Raw genomic sequence first — 19,247 nt, forward strand, 5'->3', positions numbered from 1 at the left:
AGCTTTTAAGTAACAGTTGGTATGAAGCAACTGTGGTATTTCAGCAGAACAGAGCTGATCTTTGCTGATGTTTGGATGTGTTTCTCTTTTCCCTTAAAGCAAGATCCTCACATTGATCTGCTCTTACATTCTCAGAATACTAGAGGAAGAGACCACAGGAATTAAACCAATCCAAATCTGACAACTAGGAAGACTGAACAAGTCTGGAATGTATTCACAAACTAAGTACTAATATACTCTAGTCTAAGTAAAAAATAAAAAATTTCTACAGTTAAATTTTAACTTAATTTGCTTATGAAAATTTAACCTTTCATAAATGCTGCTTCTGAACAGTATTATTTTCATGGAAAATAGTAGCTAAAAAGCATATTAGTACCACAGTTCTGACCTAAGCTCCTCCAAATCAGATTTCAGTCTTAAGTGAGGAATTTGTTGCACTAAGGTTTGGATACATCCTATTTCACTTTTGTTGCAATTATATTGCTATAAAATGTAAAATGTGAGAATCCTATAGAAAAATCTTAATAACTCATCCTGATATTCATTTGCATAAATGTACAGATCCTGCATATAGTCATCAGATAAATCACATGCCAACAACTTTGCTTTAACAGTGTGTCACTGTCTCACTTCAGCTGAATTTCCAGGCCTTTTTGAAATACTCAAATTGATTCAGTCTGTATAGGTGAGCTCTTAAAATTAACCTGACTGCAGTGACAATGTGATCACAATGTGAATGTCTGGATGTTTATGTGTAGCTTAAGCAGGTGATTAGCTGGCATTAAATGTCAAAACTATGACAGACATGTTTACACCAGCTGAGCTCTTGCATGTATGTTGTGTGCTGTATATGTGAAACATTGTATAAGTTATAATTTCTATCCTGTTCATTCAGTGGTAAATATCTGTGCAGTATATTTGCAACCATGAGAAAGTTCAGTACCTCTACCAGTGTTTTCAACACTTTCTAGAATCTCACAAGGAAAGTACAGCTATGTAACTTTTAAATAAAAACAATACTTCAATTCTTTAGGATATTGATACCAAAATGTAAATAGTAACATGAACTTAAACAGCTCTCTCTAGCAAGCTCAGGTTTACACTGCCTTACAATAATATATTCCACAACTTATACCAGTACAAAAATTAGCAGTCTTTAAATTGACTCATAGATAAAGACCATAACTGTAGACACACATAGACACAGAGAAAGGAACATTCAAGAGATACATTACAACTGAATATTTTGTGAGAAAAAAAAAAAAAAATGAGGTGGGGATTGACAATACAATTGCTACCAGCGTTTAAAAGATTTTTTCAAGGTTTAAACTGTCTCTATTTTCTAGGGACCATCTTTTCTCCCAATTCACCTGTATTGCATGACCACTCTTTGAAAGGTGACTTTTTCTTCAGCTTTTGCTGGGTTTTTAAGAGAAAACCACCACCAACATTTAGAAAACTTTATGTTTAAGTTTCGGACTTATTTTATTTTCTATCCACTTTTTTTATTGCTGAAGACAACATTAAAGCTAGAACATGATTATTTATTTAAAGTGTATAATAGCCCTTTACTAAGTGCAGCAGTAGTTTACTATTAAGTTTACTGTCCAGTGTAAGAGCCATAATGTGCTGTTTTCTTTTGCAGAACAAAGTGACCACCAAAAGCGGGACTTTGTGGGCCAGTTGGATAAAACATAAGCTCATCTCGCCCCCAAAACCCCGACTCTGGAACCACAGCCTTCCAAGATTCAATTTGTAAGTAAAATATCTTTGTAAGATATGCCCAATCAACTGAGTCATTGCTTATAGAGTGGGTAATTTTCAGACTAATCAAAAGAGAACGTTATAGCCCAGTTGCAATACATACTCCTTCACTTTCTTGACAGCAGGAATTCCTAACAGATACTAATTGATTTTATTAATATTTTATGAACTATTTATCAAGCAGGTAAGAAGTACCTTTTCTAAGGGTATATAAAATGACACAGAATAACACTTATTAAACCCAGCACTCAAAATATGTATTAAGATTTCTTCTCAAAGTAACAAGTTATTATTTATCTGTTTCACTGTATTTCAGACTAAAGTTGACACATTATAGAGAAATATCTGTAATTTTTCTAAATTTATTAGTACAATAAACTAGAAATTATTTTCACTTTACTTGAAAACAGGTCTCTTCCTACTAACAATGATAGTTTCAAGTATTCTGCTCTACATCATCATCTTACTACCCTCAATATTATGTTTCATAAGATCTTCTTTCAAAGATGAGAGAAAAAGTAGAAATTCACAGACAAAAGGAACATATATTCTAAATCTTCACTTTATAATTCCAACACAGCTTCTATATAAAATCCATGTTTAAAAGCATTATAGCTTACACTTGGATGGCTGAAGTAGGTTAATGTTGTCAGTTACTTTAAAAGAAACTAATTATTGTCCTTGAAAAGCCATTATTACATTCATTCTGCTTTTGATAATCAAAATGTGGGGCCGAAGAATGCTGTCCTAGCTGAACTGCTTTATAATCACCAAATACCTCCTGAAAGGAAAACGAAGAGAAGTTGATGGAAATTCTGGCTAAGTAGAAATGTTTAAATAATTCCTCTTTCTACAGACCATACATTTTAACTGACTTATTTACGGCTGTGTTGATTTAGGAGGTTTTCCTGGCTTTCACACGACCTGATCAGACGGTGCGTATCGACACCCCTCCGCACGCGCATTGCTAGTTATTTGTGCCTGGCGAAAGTCGCCGCAGAAGGCACGCGGAGGCAGCGGGACGGGACCGGTGGCCGGACACCGTGGGGAGCGGACACCTGTAGCTCCCGAGGGTGCCGGCACGGCGGCAAACCGCCCCTTCCCCGCGGGGCGCGGCGGGCCCGGCGCCCCGCCCGGCGCGCAGCGTCCGCGGCCTGCGGCAGGTGGGCGCGGGGCCGCGCCGGGAGCTGACCGGGGCCGCGCGCCCGGCGATGCGCGGCCCCGCGGCGCCGCCGCTCCCGGGGCGCCTTTCCGCGACCGCGCTGCCTCGGCCGCGCCCGCGCGCCCCGGTGCCCGCCCGCCGCGGAGCCGCCCCATCCCCGCGCAGGGCGCGGCCCCGGCTGCCCGCGGAAGGGGGCGCGGGGCGGCGGCCGCACCTGCGGCCTCGCCGGGGACGTCGCGGGGCCGCGCTGCTCCCCGCGGGCTGGCGGGCGGCGCGGAGCGGGGGCGCGGAGGGAGAGCGCAACTCACCACTTGTCAGTGCCCGCGGCGGTGCCCCAGCGAGCCGGGAACGGGAATGGATCAGCGCCCGCAGCGAGCGGGGATCCCGCGCACAGGGAGCCGCTCGCCGGGCAGGTCCCCGTTCTTGAAAGGAGACAGCCCTCCGGTCCTCGCTCCGAGCCGGCTCCTTCCGTTGGCAAAATCCTGACTCATTACATAAAAAGATCACCCTGCCAGGCGCCCTGAAACATTTCTTCATCACGGTCACGCCACAAGCTAAACAAGAGGCCACATCAAGGGGAGGGGGAGAGGGGGGAAGCGGAGAGAAAAAAAAAAAAATCCAGAGGGTTTTTTTCTTTCATTAAGATCCTCTTCCTTGAAAAAAAAGGGGGGGCGGGGGAGGGGGGAAAGAAGTGCAGAGAGAGAAGAAAAAAAAAAAAACCAACAAAGAGCAGCCGCCAGGAAAAAAACAACAACAACAACAAAAAAAAAAAACCCTAGAGAAGATTCACTCATTGTTGCCACAAAGACACCTCTCCCCTTCCCACTCCTTCTCCATGCTCATTCCTCCAACAGTGCTACAAAGACGTGCAGTCTGCGCCGGGAGTTGTGAGCCCGAGCCGTGAGCTCCTCAACTCCGCGGGGGCCGTGCCAGGAGACCCGGGGCGCACAGTCCTCTGCGGGGAGGTGTGGTGTGTCCAAGACCGTCCGAAAATTATTTTTTTTCCTAGAAACTACCACCAAATATAGTAACAGGGAAGGGGTATTCCTAGAAATTCGGGAGACGTCAGAAAGGGAAGATTTGTGAAATTCAGCTTCACTTCCTGCAGAGGGCTCCCAGCACAGCGATAAAAAAAAAAGGCAATAAAGTGCTTTTCATGCTTCTCTGATCAGATAATGGTTAAAAAAAAAGAACGGTAAAACACTTAACTCACATTTCTCCGAAACAATCTAGTAGTTTTATATGGGAAGAATGCTAATCAGTAACATCCTTTCCTCATTTTCTAATAATGTTTATTAGATGTCTATCTCCTGTATTTATTTTTTCCACATTCTTGTATCAGACCTGTGCACGCAGCAAATAAAAGGAATGTGCATATGAGTGAAAAATGGGCCAAATGATAACCCTCCCACATATCACAGAAACACTGAGTGTGTGTTGTGTGTTATTTTAAACAGGCTTTGCCGTTTGCATCTTTCATGCTACACTGATATGAATAATTCATGTTCCCACTGTAGATGTGTGCGATATTGTTACTTGCATGAATTGGAATTTGTAGGTTGGCTTTTATTTAAGGGCTTTAACACTGAGTATTGCTGAGCACTGTCAGTCCCCATGGACTTAATGGTATCTTAGGCTCTTAATTAATTCAGTTCAGCAATTCACAGGATCAGGCCCTGACCGACTAACGGAGACCCGCACGCTGTCAGGAGCCACATTATTCCTCATGTGTCTCCTAAATCTCTGTTTGCTTTGTGCTAGTGTCTAACACCCAATCCATTCTGACTCATACCTTTAAAAATACTATTTGATATGTTTCATAGGAAGCAGAATTGAATGTTTGCAAAGCAGAGACAAATGAAGATGTTATTATAATCTTAATTATATAAAGATGTCAGTGCATTTGTAATAAAGCATTATTTATCCAGGAATAGTAAAGATTGCTATAAAAACCACAAAGCCAGCTTTTGGGGGAAGATAATAGATTTCAATGTGTGCAACTCTTGCAGGTTAATTGGATTTCCTTAATGAAATTCTCCTCAGCCACATGAAATCCTTGGGTTTGTTCTTTGAATTTCATTATGACTTGCAGAGTCTTCTCTGCCCCCAAATCAAATGCAATAAAAACACTGGAGTTGGCTTCACTTCAGTGTTTTATGAACACTCACATTTAATCAAAACTTGGTTACAGACACCTTGTCTGTTGGAAGGGGAATTAGCTGAGTTCACCTGACACTCCTGAGTGTGCTTTTACTCCTAAATGTGTTTTAACTGTTATTGCAGTGCTCAGTAAACAATTGACTCAAAATACAGACCCAGGTTTCACCAACATGTGCCCACAGTGTTTCGTTAGCAATAATGCCTGGTTAGAAGTAGATTTACTTTAAGTAATCTCCTGGAATTCAAAACAGCTCTAGTTAATTGCAAAAAGGCCTTTTTAATCTGGCTGGCTTACTTACGGCACACTGCTCCACTCTGCCTGTCACTCTCATTTCCTGAGTGAAAAAGTGAATGGTAGCTTCAAGCTCAGGATCTTTCAATCATTAAAAGAAATGGATGTGCTGTCCTCTGTTGGTCATACTGGTTGTCACAAGTAAAATTAAATTTAAAAGGCAGCAAGAAGCAGTTATAGCGACAAAGAAAAAAAAGAATGTGAAACTAAATTGTTTCACCTTCTGCATTCACCAATAACACTGCACAATGTAGGGGATTTTTTTTTTTAATTATGCAGTGATAGAAATTGGATTATGGAGAGGACTCATTTCACATGACTGTAGTACAAATTCTGCCCTGGCATTCCCCGGCCCCCGGCTGTTGGTTCACCCTCTGTGCCTGGTGTGTGGGTGCCACAGTGAGCTGCAGGTACCCTTGAGAGCCAGCGCGTGGCCAGAGAGGAAGTTTGGGGTTTAAATTTCACATCCCCCAGTCTGGTCTGGGGACAGGGCCATGTGTGCCAGTCAGTGCTCAGTGTGGTGACCCGTGTGCTGTGGTGCCATGGCAGCTGGGCAGCCCCTCTGGGCACGGTGGCGATGGCAGCCCGGCCTTTGGTGGGGTGTGGGATGCACGTTCCCGCTCGGCCTCTGCCGGGGTCCCTGTGAGCCCTGCTGTGCTGAAATGCCCTCTCTGAGCACTGCTGCTAAGCCTCGCTGGCTGCTCAGTTCAGCAATAATATGTAGCATCTGGAGAGGATTGGAGGGATTGTAGCAAGGATGATTAGAGGTGTAGAAAACCTGGCCTAAAAGGAGAGATTTTAAAATTTGGGTATTGTGTTGTCTAAAAAGAAGAAAGTTGAAGGCAAATAGAGCAACACTGTAAAAAGGTTTAACATCAAGTAAATTAATTCATTGTGGCAGCAGACCTGTGCGATATGTTAGTTATTTCTACTTCTTAACTGCTGCTGGAGTTATATTTCTGGGCTGCACAAGTTTCTCCTAGGCTGCACAAGTTTCTCCTAGGCTGTGAGTGCACAGATAGTTTTCTAATTACAAAATTAATTTCGAGTAGATAACCACAAGACATGTCTTAAAATGTTACTTAGCAACATTGTTATCATGCTAATAGTTTTGCAATATTACTCAACAAAATGTAAGTTCTGTCTGCAAACTGTGGAAAAACAGGCTCTGTGTTATCTGATTTCTGTGTCGTCTAACACAGGCCTCAAACCATCATTAAGAGGGTCAGACACAGCCACAGCTCTTATGCATACCTGGTTTTGTCCTAGAAATGTATTATTTCCCAAAAACAAGCACAAATATATGAAAGCTTTACTTTACTCGTCAATGGCAAGGTGGCTTATCTCCACCCTCCCTGAGAGGCTTAACCCTGAGACTGTAGTAAACAGAAAGCAGTATTTATCAGATATGTGTTTTGTCCTTGAGTTTGATTTTTGCATTTAGTTTTTACAACTCTCCTATGAAAGTAGTTTCAGGGACATGGATGTACCTCACTGTCCTTTGTATCCATAATTAAAAATATCTAAGAATATTTACAAAATACAGTGTAAATAATTAAGGACATTTATTTCTGTTCATACAACAAATGTACAGTTTATATTCCTGACAACAGTGGTGCAGAATATGAGAGGAAGATTTGTCAGGCAGAGAACAAAATTGATTGTGTGGACATGGTGGTCAGTAAAATTTCAAACGGTAAGTAAATATCAAACATGAATCAATAAAGATTTCCTTCAATTAGCAATTCTTTTCCTATTCACACTGTTAGGATGTGTTTAAGTGCTGTCAGCCCATTAACTGTGTGGGTAGGTTTGGTGCCTGGTCCCACCAGTGTCACTGAGTTGGACCTCCTGGCCACTTGTGGTCCTGCTGGATCATCTGTGTGCAAAGCACCCAGTGTTTGTTTCACTTGGAGAAGGGGCCACTGCTGGGCTCCTGTGAGCGTAACCACCACACCCTTTCCTTACCCATTTTCAGTGTCACGGGGAGTTTTTTTTATTAGAAGATAGAAAATGTAAAGTACACACTAATCAGATTGCAAATAATCCTTCTAAGTGGTTAGTGATACACATGAAGAAACCTCATGGTTTACTAATCAGAAGACAGAACCAAATTAATAAATATTTAATTTCACGGTGGCAGGGTAGGGATGAACCAATGAGAGGGACCTCGGGGATTACAGGATAGCTGCAGACTCTGGAGAAGGCTCTCTTCAAACAAGAGTTTGAAGGAGCTGGAAGATCTCTTCTAACAAGACCCTGCAGAGGCTCCACTTGTTCCTCCCAGGAATGACTGCATGATAAGGTAGGCACCAGCACTTGCCTCAAGAGTGCTATGTAGAAAAGGCGTTTGACATGACTTCCACTTGGCCTCAGCAGTCACCTTGGCCTTTCACATTTCAAACTTTTTTTGTTTCTTCAGGCTGAGCTGAGGGTCTCTTGAAAACAGGATTAGGCTCCAAGAAAAAAACGAAGAAAAACTGTTCTGTTCCTGCAGATGTGAGGAAGGCTGTCGTGCAGCCGCTGAGGCACGGACAGGAACGACCGAGGTGGAGGGAGGGATGGCACGGCATTCACCAGAACCCTTTGCTAGGCCCGGAGGAGCCGCCGCCGCCGGTGGGAGACCCAGTACCGTGGCTGGGTACCTGCGCTCGGGGGGAGCCGGGGACCCGTCCGGGGGTGCGGCTCTACTGCTGCCGGTGCGCTCCGGCGGCCGGAGCTCCGCAGAGCCGCCATGGCCGGCGCCGGGCGGGTCGGGCCGGACGCTCCATGGAACGGTCTCGGCTGCGGCCGCCGGGCCGGGGCTCCGCCTCCCCCCAAAAAGGAGGGGGAAAGCTCCCGCCTGCGCGGACCCGCCAAGGCACGGACGGGGTTCGAACCCGTGATCTTCGGTTTACGAGACCGACGCCTTACCACTTGGCCACCGCGCCTGCGTTAAGAGGTTCTCCTGACGCCCTTCTATCGCTGGCGCCACTGCCGCGCGCCTGCCCACGGCCCGCCCTCGCGCGTGCCTGCGCTGACACCTGCCGGGGGCGCGCGGCCCTGAGGCGCTGAGGGGGCGGACGAGGCGGGAGGGATCGACCGGGACTGCCCCCGCTCCCCGTCTCATTCTGGCTCTCGCCCTCACTCTCCCTTCTCCTTCGTCTCCCTCTGTCTCTCGCTCTCACCCGCTCTTGGAGCTGCCAGGAGCCTCCCCTCCGGCTGTGGAGGCGTTCTGAGGGCAGCGCCCTCTGCAGCGTCGGCCCCGGGGCTGTGAGGGTGCGGTGCCGGGAGACGGCACTCGAGGGGCTGCTTCACACCGGCCAGCGCGGCTTAGAGAGGGAGAAAAAAACGGGGTTAAAATTTTCCTCCACCAAGAAGAGAAGCAGGAGTGCAAAACGTTGGGATAACTAAATGGTAAATACTAAATTAAACACACTTGCTGCCTGGTAGCTGTTCCCTCAAAAAAACTCAGTGTTGTGAATTGCAGAAAATATATTTACTAGACATTTTCTAGACGGGATCTCCTAGATTTTTACAAGTGTGACCTGAAAACAGAAGTTTTAGTTTTCTTTTAATGTTCATTGTGGAGGTCTGTTTAAATTCTCCATGAAACTGTTGCTTGATATCCAAGTTTTATATTCTTTTTGGTGTGGTTTTGGTTTCCTTGTGGAAGAAGCATGTGAACATTTTACAGAGGTACCATTGTAAAGGTTTAGATCAGAGTAGTGATTTGGTAGTGCCATAATGCAGGTGCGTTACAAGGTTGATATAGAACCAAAATAACTTGGCTTAGAGGAGACTTTCAAAGGTCCTGTAGTTGAGCTACCCTGCAGTGAGCAGGGAAATACGCAGCCTTTTGGGATGTTCTTTGAACTCTCATAATGGAAAGTCATGCTTGATACCTTGACTGTATGAAAAAAATTTATTTCTTTAAAACTTATCATTTGTTGGTTTGTCTGTGATAACTCTATGCCTGCCTGTATTTAGACAGAGTGATTTGAATTAGCTTGCCCTGCAGTGAAAAGTGTTTAATTTGAATTACCTTACTGGATAGTCAGCCTTTGTTAAGTGTGTTTGCTGCTACCTTGAATAAACTGCCCCAGAAGTGACCTGGTTTTCCAGTCCCTATGGGCATAACTGATGGCCTGGCCAATCCAAATGCTTGCTGGAATTTAACTGCTAGTCTTGTTCATCACAGGCCCTCATCTGGACTATGGAAAGCTGGGAAATGAGAATAGCACTGTTGTATTCTTCTTTTGTCTTGTCAGTGTAATCACTGCAGCATTTTGAAGTGTGATGGTGTGTAGGAGTGGAAGCTGCCTGCCTCAACTCTCACCCCTGTAATGTTTATGAACAGGGTGGCCTCAGAGAGCCTCTCATCTCCCCTGGCTGAAGGAGTTACTCTTAGTATTACCAAGCTGGCAGCAGAAAGTTCAGTTTTTATCATTCATGTTTGACTGATGATATGCCACTTCTGGCCTACTTGCTTATTAAAAAATATGTTCTTTTATGTGCCATACTTGCCAGTTGTAACTTGTCATAACAATTTCTGTGCAGCTCACATCTGTGTTTATGAATGGTTTTGGATCCTTGTGAGCGGAGAGGTAATTCTGTGGTGAGTGCAAGGACTGTTTGAATTGTTGGTGGAATTCATGTGGGTTTTATGTCTTCAAATATACTACATTTTAATAACTGTATTCGCTTGGCATTGGGAATAGTATTCAATGGTAAATCAACTTCTATTCATCAAGTTCTTCCTTAACTGTATGGGGAGATGAAAACTTCAATTTTAATTCATAAAGATCTTCTAACTAGATTAAGACGAAATGCTTGATAAGGTTTAAAAAATTTGTCTACTCTCTGAGCCTAACTTCCTTAGTGTGTCTGGAGAAACTTTCTGTCTAAACAAAGTGCTGTTTATTGGTGAGCTGATTTATCACAATAGTTTTTGTAATTTAAAAAGTTACCTTGATTTTAAAAAACTGTAATTGCTCTTTCAGTGGCTGGATACTTTTGTTTGGAAGTGTCTTTTATGCTGGCCGTTACCCTTGTTTGAGCTGGATGTTAAAGCCCTTCCTCCATGCTGAATCCTCCTTGTGCATTAAGGGCTGCTCTCTTCTGACACAAGCTTCTTTTAAACACAACATGGCTTTTCAAAAGGGAAGTCTTAAAGGACTCTATTGCTAAAAATATACTGTCAGAGATTTTGTTGGATGGAGGAATAATCACCTGTTGTTTTTTTTTTTCATTCTTTCCTTAGCCTCACACATATGAGATGGAGGTGGTGCTTTAGGAGAGGCTTTGATGTCTGTTTCATGTGCAATACAAGGCCTTTCAACACATTCCCTTACTCTTCTGAGATACAGGGGAACAATCCTATTTACGTAGATTTGGTGCAATTGAATTTTATATAGACTTGCTATGGGATGCTGAGGAGCTGGAATACTCCTCAGTTGCAGTTACTTGAGCTTTGACTTTGACTTAGCTGTATGAAAGAATTTCTGTTCACTATTTTAGTTTCTAATCCACAGCACTTGTCTTGGAAGGGGTTCAAGAATGATGCAGTAGATGGCAAAATGGCCCTGCAGTCCTTTTTCTGCACAGAAGACTGGAGACTCACAGGTAATTTTTTTACATGAAGGCAAGTATTTATCTTAGAGCTTCTCATTTCTTTTATGGATAAACAACTTGAAGAAAAAAAAAAAACCCAAGTCCTGGCTGTTGGCTCTCAGAAGCTCTAATTTGTTACTTTGATTTTGTGTTAGAAATGTCTTGGTAAAGTAGCAGACTATACTTTGAGGTGTGGGGAAACCATGTGATTTCTTTACCATCAAAGAAACATCTCCGACTTGAGACACTACAAATACTCTAAGAAATATGTCCCTCTAGCAACATCTGTACTATAAACAACAAGCCAATAGGCAGGAGCAAATGGCACTGAATGTGGTACAGAGTAAAGACAAATGTACTGATGGCCATCTGTAGAGCATGTTTGAATAAATTGAGTATTTATTGAAAATCAAGGGTTAGGCTGTGTAAAAAGTTCAGCATAATCTCAAATTTTATCAAGCCTTGTTTTGTGTTTTCATCAAATAGTAATATGAACACAGCTTGTGAAAGAAGGTTATGTGTTTATATTTTGTCACTGTAAAATAATCAAACCCCCAGACTGTCAGTTGGCACCAAAACAAGTCCTTTATCTCTGTTATACTCCAGCTGTAATTTCTTAATTGCACAAATACATGGTCAAAAAGTGCTGCACTTGTTTTGCAATATTTGTGTTTGGTGTGTGATTGTGTTTGATATCAAAGGTAAGTTTGTGGCACATACAGCCTACAAACTTTTACAATTGTTAAAGTTCACAGAGAAAAGGTATTATATGAAATTTACAGTGCTTATTAGTAATTTTTAATTTTTTTCAGTTTTACTCACTTGATTACTATACTACTTTATGGAGTTTTCAATATCTGGCCAAATATTAAAATTTCTGATGTCATCAGTGTAGAACAGACTGTAATGAGGAAAGGGTGGGTGATTAGTATAGGACTGCCTTCACAAGGCGAAGTGGAACACTACATATTTAAATAAAACAGCTTCGTCTTTAAAAGGAGCTTGTGCATACAGCTCATTCTCCTGAAAAAATGCATTCAGATGTTCTAGAAGCTGAGCAGAAAATCTCACAACCCAACACATCTTGAAAACCTTGGAAGAATTTGGGAAAGTCATGTATTAAAGTGCATTACAAGAGGCTTGTAGTGAGAGGACAAAGGGGAATGGATTCAAACTGAAAGAGAGTAGGTCTGGACTGGGGATTAGGAGGAAGTTCTTTACTGTGAGGGTGCTGAGATACTGGAGTGAGTCACCCAGAGAAGTGGTGGCTGCCCCATCCCCGGCAGTGTCCAAGGCCAGGTTCATCGGGGCTTGGAGCATCCTGGGATAGTGGAAGGTGTCCTTGCCCAGGGCAGGGAACAAGATGAACTTCAAGGTCCATTGCAACCCAGGCCATTCTATGAGTAAGTGGTGTTATATAAAAAAAATGCTAAAAAAAATGGAAATCCAAACCTAAACTTCAAGGGTTCTGCAAGTCTCTGTTCTTACAGATTTTGGCTCTGATGTTAAAGACAAACCATAATTCTTTTGGGGTTTGTTTAAGTGCAGATTCATTCTTACTCCTTTTTTTGTGAGAAAGGTACTTAGAACTTAGGCCAAATGTATCAGACTCATAAAAGTCAGAATGATATTTTCATTTTAAGTAGTAACCATGGACAAATGAACACAGATTTCCTTTTTTATTTGAGACACTTAGCAAAAATGCTGAAATATCAAACATTTCCTCAGTAGCTACAATATTGCCACTATGTACAAAATATTTGATAAATGTAGTACACATATAAAAATACAGTATGCATTACATATATACAGTACAATGTGCAAAACATATGGCATTCAAACATATGGAATTGATTTTAGGGGTGCAAACAGCAAATACAAAGGCATCATGGTTCTAGAAAGGCAATACATAAACTGACGCCCTGATTGCCATAATTTGCATTTAGTAAAGTAGTGCTTAAATGAAGAGGGCCCCAGAGACAGGTGTTTATCTTCTTCTTTTCACAAAATGAGATGCTAAGACATAATTATGACTATGAAAATAAGAAGAGAAACACCTACTAGGGTTAGCGTTATTTCTACTGCAAGCAGTACTGTGAAGAAAATCCTATCTGGAAAAAAAGCCTGTGCTATTAGTTACTACAAATTTTTCAAACAACAAAAACAAATCTGTACTGTTAAACATCAAAAACAGCTCTGAAAATATCTACATCCTTAATTTTAAAAAAGTTTTTGGGGACTTAATTTCCTAGGTTTTAAAATACAAAGTGCCTCCTTTGGCAATATAAATGGCAATGCTTTGGTTCCTATTTAAATTTTTATATTATTATAATTTATTTTAGGCTGTCTTTTGAATATCTGAGCTGTATAATTTTATAAAAATAGTGTGATTATATAGTTATTAACCATTCCCTGCTTTTTTTTGAGAATTTGCTCTCATAGCTAGAATGGCTTTTTTTGGCTAGATTTCTACAAATACATTTTTGCACTTTTAACTTAAAAACACTTTATATTCAGTATTGGACACTACAGAATGATGTAGGTGTCTCTTTTTTGCACTTTATTCCTAGCAAACTGGTATAAAAGGAATATTTGAGATTATTTCAGGTTTTAATGGATGCTCTTTATTGGCCATGTGTATACTATATGTAACTCAATTCCACAATCTCACATGAAATACCTTCTGGTGTATGGTCTAGAAGTCACTGAAAGGTCATTTCATAGACCACAATACAAAGAGTTTCAACAGAACATTTACTAGAGATAAGTGGAAGATTTTTTCCAGTTTTGACAGTTTGCTTTAAGTTTATAATACACTTAAGATGCCATCCAAATAATAATTGTTTACATTGGTGAACTTTCCTGTGTGTTTATTACATAATGCCCTTCCAGTTCAATGTATCCTGTAACTGCAGTTTCTCTGCCTTGAAAATAATTCAGCAGCTTGTGCTTGTGTTCTGATTACAGTGCCTACACTTTTGAGGCACCTGAATGTTTAAGATTATGTAACAGAAAAGTTTAATATTGACACTTCTGTTTGGATCACCATCTTCTCTGAACGTGACTCTTGTTGGTGAATTTAGAAATATCTGGGAAATAAATGTCAGTATTAAGTAGTAATCATTTCTAAAAGCTGTGGCCTCAGCTTTTTAAAATTCTGATTCTGCAGGTCTGCAAGCCCACATTGCTGGATTACACTTTAAATTTCTGTAGAAAACAACTGCCATAAATTAATTTTATTGTCAGAGAGAGTATGACAATGCTCTTTTAACTACTTCTAATGTTAAACAAATTTTGCCTGTACACTTCCTTGCTGTAACTGATGCTGAATGGCACTGAAAGTGTGCAGCAAATTCCATTTCTTTACTGAACACAGGATGTGACTCCTCTGGAGTAACATGAGCCTAGTAAAACATTGTCTGAGCTCTCTCTGTCTAGATGTGTAAACAACCAACTTTTGATTTTCATACTGATTAAAAGGTATTCTTAATTACTTTGAAGGACCTACGAACACCACATTTGATAGGATGCATTCTGTTAGTATACTGCAGCCATTAAATGGCAAAATTTAGTGCCAGTGCATTCCTTTGCAACTGTTCTCTTAATGAGAAAGATTCAGTTCTGTGCAGTCAAACTGCACAGTCATGATTAAATTTCTAAGATGTATTTGTGCTACAAAAAATTTCATGTAAAACATGCACACACAAAAGTCTAAGCAAAACCTATTTCTGCCATAAACAGGCATATACAACTATGGCAAACATAGCACATTTCAGAACAAAGTCTAAAGCAAACCATTTTATATAAGGTTTAATACACAATTCTGAAATGTACAGAAATCACACATTCCCTACACTAGAATATTTGTACTTCTGAAACTAAAATGATCCCTTAATTTTTATTTTTTTTTTCAAATAGACGTTCAGAGCAGAAAGCTATACCGTACTGATAACAAGACATCTCAACTGTTTAGGTGTATTTCTGCACAAAGATTCCTATGGATTAATTAACATTCTACACTGCCAGTAAGGGTAATTTTGTAGCAAGATGACTTTGCCAGTTTCAAGCTGTATTTACATGCACATCAAAAATGACAGTACAGTTGCTCTAGGTTAATTTGTCCTCTAAAAATTATTTTACTTGCCTCTCATTTAATCAGGAGGCAGGGTCAAAAAGGGATAACTCTAACCACACGTATATTGTATGATGTCTGGTGTATCACACATAATAAACTGACAGTACTGCAGAACACTAAATTTCATTCAGAGTTGTTCCTATCAGACCAAGAGTCCTTAATTCTTATTCTCGTAACAGCCGAGGGCACTTCGTATCTCAGAGTATCAGCTCCCAAGATAGGATGATGAACAGGAATGCAAAAAGTTGAATGTTAAGTGTTCACTGTTATTGAAAAGTCCTATACCATCAAAGCTTAAGGCAGACAGTCCACATGTAATATTGTACTCAAGTATTGTAGGCACAGCAAGAAAGAATAAGGAATTATATCTTTCAACTGTGTGTAGTGAAAATCTCCAAAGATTGTTTTCTTGTACTTAATTTCGTATTACAGTAATTCTTGGCCAGTAAAACCAGTGAAGATACATAATGATTTAAAGTGCTGTAATTGATATGATGCAAACATATGGTATCAGTTCAAACCCTGAATCAATGATGTAATACATTATTTTATCTGAAGCCAATGGAATTCTGTCATATCAGTAAACCAGACTGCATTATATCTGGAGATGCAAATTTTCAGTTAATTCCATAACATTTTCTGACAAAAGTATTTGTTTGATGTTAACATGATTGTGTTTTGGTTTTCTTTTTGAAAAATGTGATAAGGTTGCTAAATGGATAACAGCTACTTACTGTTTTCAGTATTTCTTTGATACATATCATTATTCCAAGAAGTAGGCAAAAGCTTCAGGGCATTTTTTCATTCAGTCCTACAGAACTTTATTTTTGAAGCTTGTTGGTGAGGAAAGAACCATGCAGTGAGATCAGTTTTCAGAATAGAAAACATACAATATTTCCCCATTTCAGGAAACAGGGAGTGTTTCCTTTTATCTTAATTTAGGAATTCCCTAATAGGAAATTCCAATTTTGTGTTTGATTATCAGCCTCCATCATCTATGGCAATATTTAACAGCTATTACCTGAGAGACAACCATAGAATGTCAAAGTATATTAGTTCTACTTTAATTTTTTGTTTGTTTTTCTAACTGCTTTCAAAATAGACTCTGAAAACAACTACTAAGGGCTTTAAAAAAATATTCACGTGCTGTGCTGTGCTGTGAGGTAAGAGCTTAATTTTTGCTGTTCTCTGTTTCAGATATGCAATACGCCTTCTTATAACGAACAATACATTCTGATCCTGGTGTTTAGGATTCACACTGAGCAGCTGTTGGTTTCCCTGATGTTATGTAGTGGCAGACAAAGCTGTTCAACAGACAAAGTGTTCTTTTAAGAAATTATGGTTGTCCTGTCAGCACTGTCCCCTGCAACTTGATCTCGTCCTACAAACATCTTTTATTGAGGGCATTGGGACTCTTCTTGCATAGATGCTTGCAGGATTGTAGTATACAATACTATTAATTAAACTTTTCTACTTCCTCAAGCTTTTCTAATATGCTGAGATACTGGATTCAATGATCTAACAAATATCCTCAAACACAAAGCAAAATAGGATATTTACTTCCATTATAATAATCTCTTGTTTGAAGACCACTGTGTTCCCCTCTGTTCACAAAAATAAGCTATATAAAGTTAAAAGAGTATACAAATAACTGTCTGATATACACATTAAAACCTACCTATTAAATCCAGAGCATTGCTATAGAAAATTCAGTGTTCTCAATATTACCTGGCATTAGCTACAGTGGATTTCTTGCAGTTACACTTAATATCCCTTTGGATGCAGTTAATTTCCTCCCTCATGATTAAAGAATGGGGGAAGTGTTTTAAAATCCACAAAAGCAAAATATAAAAACAATTTGAACAAATTAAGAGACTAGATACATGAAATTTCACTGAACCAGCCAGTGCTTCTACTTGCCTTTGCCCTCACAATTAGTTCTGAACCTGGCTCAGGCTTTCCACAGGAACAATGAAGTGCAGTGATACCTCCCCTCTCCCAGACATTTGTTCACTGGGTCAATACAGAGAACTGACATCTCACTCTAAGTTTAGTCATGTTGTGTTGCTCATTTAAGCATTACAAAGTCAGAGACGTAACTTCTTTCTTAAGTATCTGTGATACATTTACCTTGGGGTACTTTTAATCACGAAGTACAATCATCCTTTTTTGACTTGTGAAATACAGCTTTCAGAGGGCCCTGATCTGCATTACTGATAGGTGCATAAAGTGATTCACTGTTGTAAACTTGAAAATCAATAAGGAATTAGCTTCAAGCATTTGTTCTTCCAAAAATTACTGTCTTAGTTTATGTTAACTGCAATTAGAATGGTGTAATAATGGACCTCTGCTGTAAAGAGACTTGCAGGTTGTGTTCTCATTGGCTATAGCTTAATCCCAGTGCAACTGCAGATCTTGTGGATCTAGAAAGTCAGTGGAAAACACACTCGGGGCAGCAGAACTGAGAGGGGTGAGTCCAGATGAGGAGCTAGGCATTGTAATGTCCAGCCATTCCATATTGTCCAAATTTGTATCAGGAAGGTCAAGAGACAGACAAGAATTATTAGTAGTAAACTGTGGGTCAGATGTTTCCATGGGTGAATGAGAGTGATCTAATATGCTGGAGTGATTAAGCAGATCATTCTGGAGGTCTTCAATTAAAGAAAATGACTCTCTGTCCTCATTACTGCTTGTCAGTTGAGGAATTTCATTACCTGATGGTAAAGTTCCATCCAAGAGGGCTTCAAGTTGGTTTTCCAAACTTATAGACAAGCTGGTTGTTGCTTCTAAGGACACAGGAGGAGGGGCCATTTGGATCTGCGGAGGTGGACGGGATATCACTGTATTCACTGGCATTGTAGTGATGTTGGCTGTTACTGGTCTCATTTTAGATATGGGAGATGGTTCTTCTTTTATTGGAAGGGAAATCTCTGTAATAAAAAAAACCCACTGTTGAATTCAAACAGATAATGACATAACATCCTCATACTTACAACTTCCAGCCCACTTTGGGATGCATCCACAGTGAATTAAGTGCAGTAACAGTCACTTTGCTGCTCCACTCATTCACATACATCAGACTCTGGCATGGCCTCCATGAACAATAGAGTATTTTTTTAAAGTCCCAGAGTTCTGCTTTCAGTGATAGCTCAGCCAATTAGTATGAGTGTTGATGAAAAAAGGAATGTATCTCTAGATGTTACCTTAATCTCCTTCATGTTTGTAGTAATTCTCATTAACTGGAATAATTATGGAACCAACACATTTCCTTGTCTAGAGAAGAAGTACCCAAACCATCAGTTTCATCCCTGCTTAGTACTGTCCACATTGGTTAATTAAGAGTCCACGAGATGAAATTATGTGATTAAGAAGCATTTATTCCCAATTCTAGAATCTAAAACTACACTTACATATAAGACAGTGGAAGTAACAATAATAGGAAATAAAGCATAAGTTCCAATTTATTCTTATATGTGAATGAAACCTCAAAACAAGACAGACAAATATGCAAATAAATCCTCTAGCACAAGTGATGTTCCTAGCAGAAAAAATATACCTGACAATATATTTTGTGCTGGTTTTCCAAGCAAAAACCCACATCCTTCTCATTCTCCTGAAGTACATTAGTAAACGAAACACTTTTCAGTGCAGAGCTTACTTACATTAAGTGCAACAGCCCTGAATGCTTTACTTTGTTTTTTTTTCATAAAGATGATTTAATTTAGCTTGAGTTGTTGAGTACTCAAGTTACTTATTTCAGTCTACTCAGATTTTCTGCAGGTGACCTTGTAATTTGCTTTGAAAAAGAAAAAAATACTCTGATGTTTAGAATATGGCTAAAGTCTTCGAGTAGCCTAGAACCCATCCCTCTGCCCTGGCATTCACTCCTGTCAAGATCCTTACATGACAGCAGCTACAAACCATTCCATTAATTGAATTGCTTGGCACCACAACATGTCCCAGTACTGTAATGGTTTCTTAGTCTACTAAGCCTATGGCTGAAAGCTTCCTTCTTTTATTGCTGAGCTACTCTGTTTATTACTTTAGTTATATCAGTGCCTTTCTGACAGTTCTCTTATTTTAACTGACATAAAGTTGTTATTCATTAATGTCTCCATGTAGTTCATGCACATTTTTCCCAG

At 40.2% G+C, this 19,247-nt stretch overlaps 1 protein-coding gene, 1 long non-coding RNA gene and 1 other non-coding gene across 8 annotated transcripts in view; 1 reads left to right on the plus strand and 2 right to left on the minus strand.

Annotated features, from left to right (window-relative positions):
* Positions 1 to 8,236: 8,236 nt before the first annotated feature.
* Positions 8,237 to 8,308, minus strand: TRNAT-CGU (transfer RNA threonine (anticodon CGU)). The gene has a single exon. It is a non-coding gene; the product is annotated as a tRNA-Thr (tRNA).
* Positions 8,309 to 8,347: 39 nt separating this feature from the next.
* Positions 8,348 to 19,247, plus strand: part of LOC128795998 (uncharacterized) — a 33,611-nt gene continuing 22,711 nt past the window's right edge. Inside the window, exons 1-4 of one of the 3 annotated variants that reach the window (XR_008433691.1) lie at positions 8,362 to 8,774; positions 9,918 to 9,975; positions 10,892 to 10,982; positions 16,303 to 16,389. This is a non-coding gene — a long non-coding RNA (uncharacterized LOC128795998). Of the gene's footprint in view, positions 8,775 to 9,917; positions 9,976 to 10,891; positions 10,983 to 16,302; positions 16,390 to 19,247 lie in introns of those variants that run through there. The other 2 variants (XR_008433692.1, XR_008433690.1) reach the window with 2 other exon arrangements.
* The window catches only part of MRTFB (myocardin related transcription factor B), a 68,813-nt gene continuing 62,196 nt past the window's right edge, over positions 12,631 to 19,247 (minus strand). For all 4 annotated transcript variants that reach the window (XM_053957209.1, XM_053957211.1, XM_053957210.1 and 1 more), the window contains one exon: positions 12,631 to 18,035. In XM_053957209.1, coding sequence (XP_053813184.1) covers positions 17,497 to 18,035 — 539 coding nt within the window. In that variant the 3' untranslated portion in view covers positions 12,631 to 17,496. The remainder of the gene's footprint in view (positions 18,036 to 19,247) is intronic.

Source organism: Vidua chalybeata, chromosome 16 (assembly GCF_026979565.1).
Source record: "Vidua chalybeata isolate OUT-0048 chromosome 16, bVidCha1 merged haplotype, whole genome shotgun sequence".
NCBI classification, from domain to species: Eukaryota; Metazoa; Chordata; class Aves; order Passeriformes; family Viduidae; genus Vidua; species Vidua chalybeata.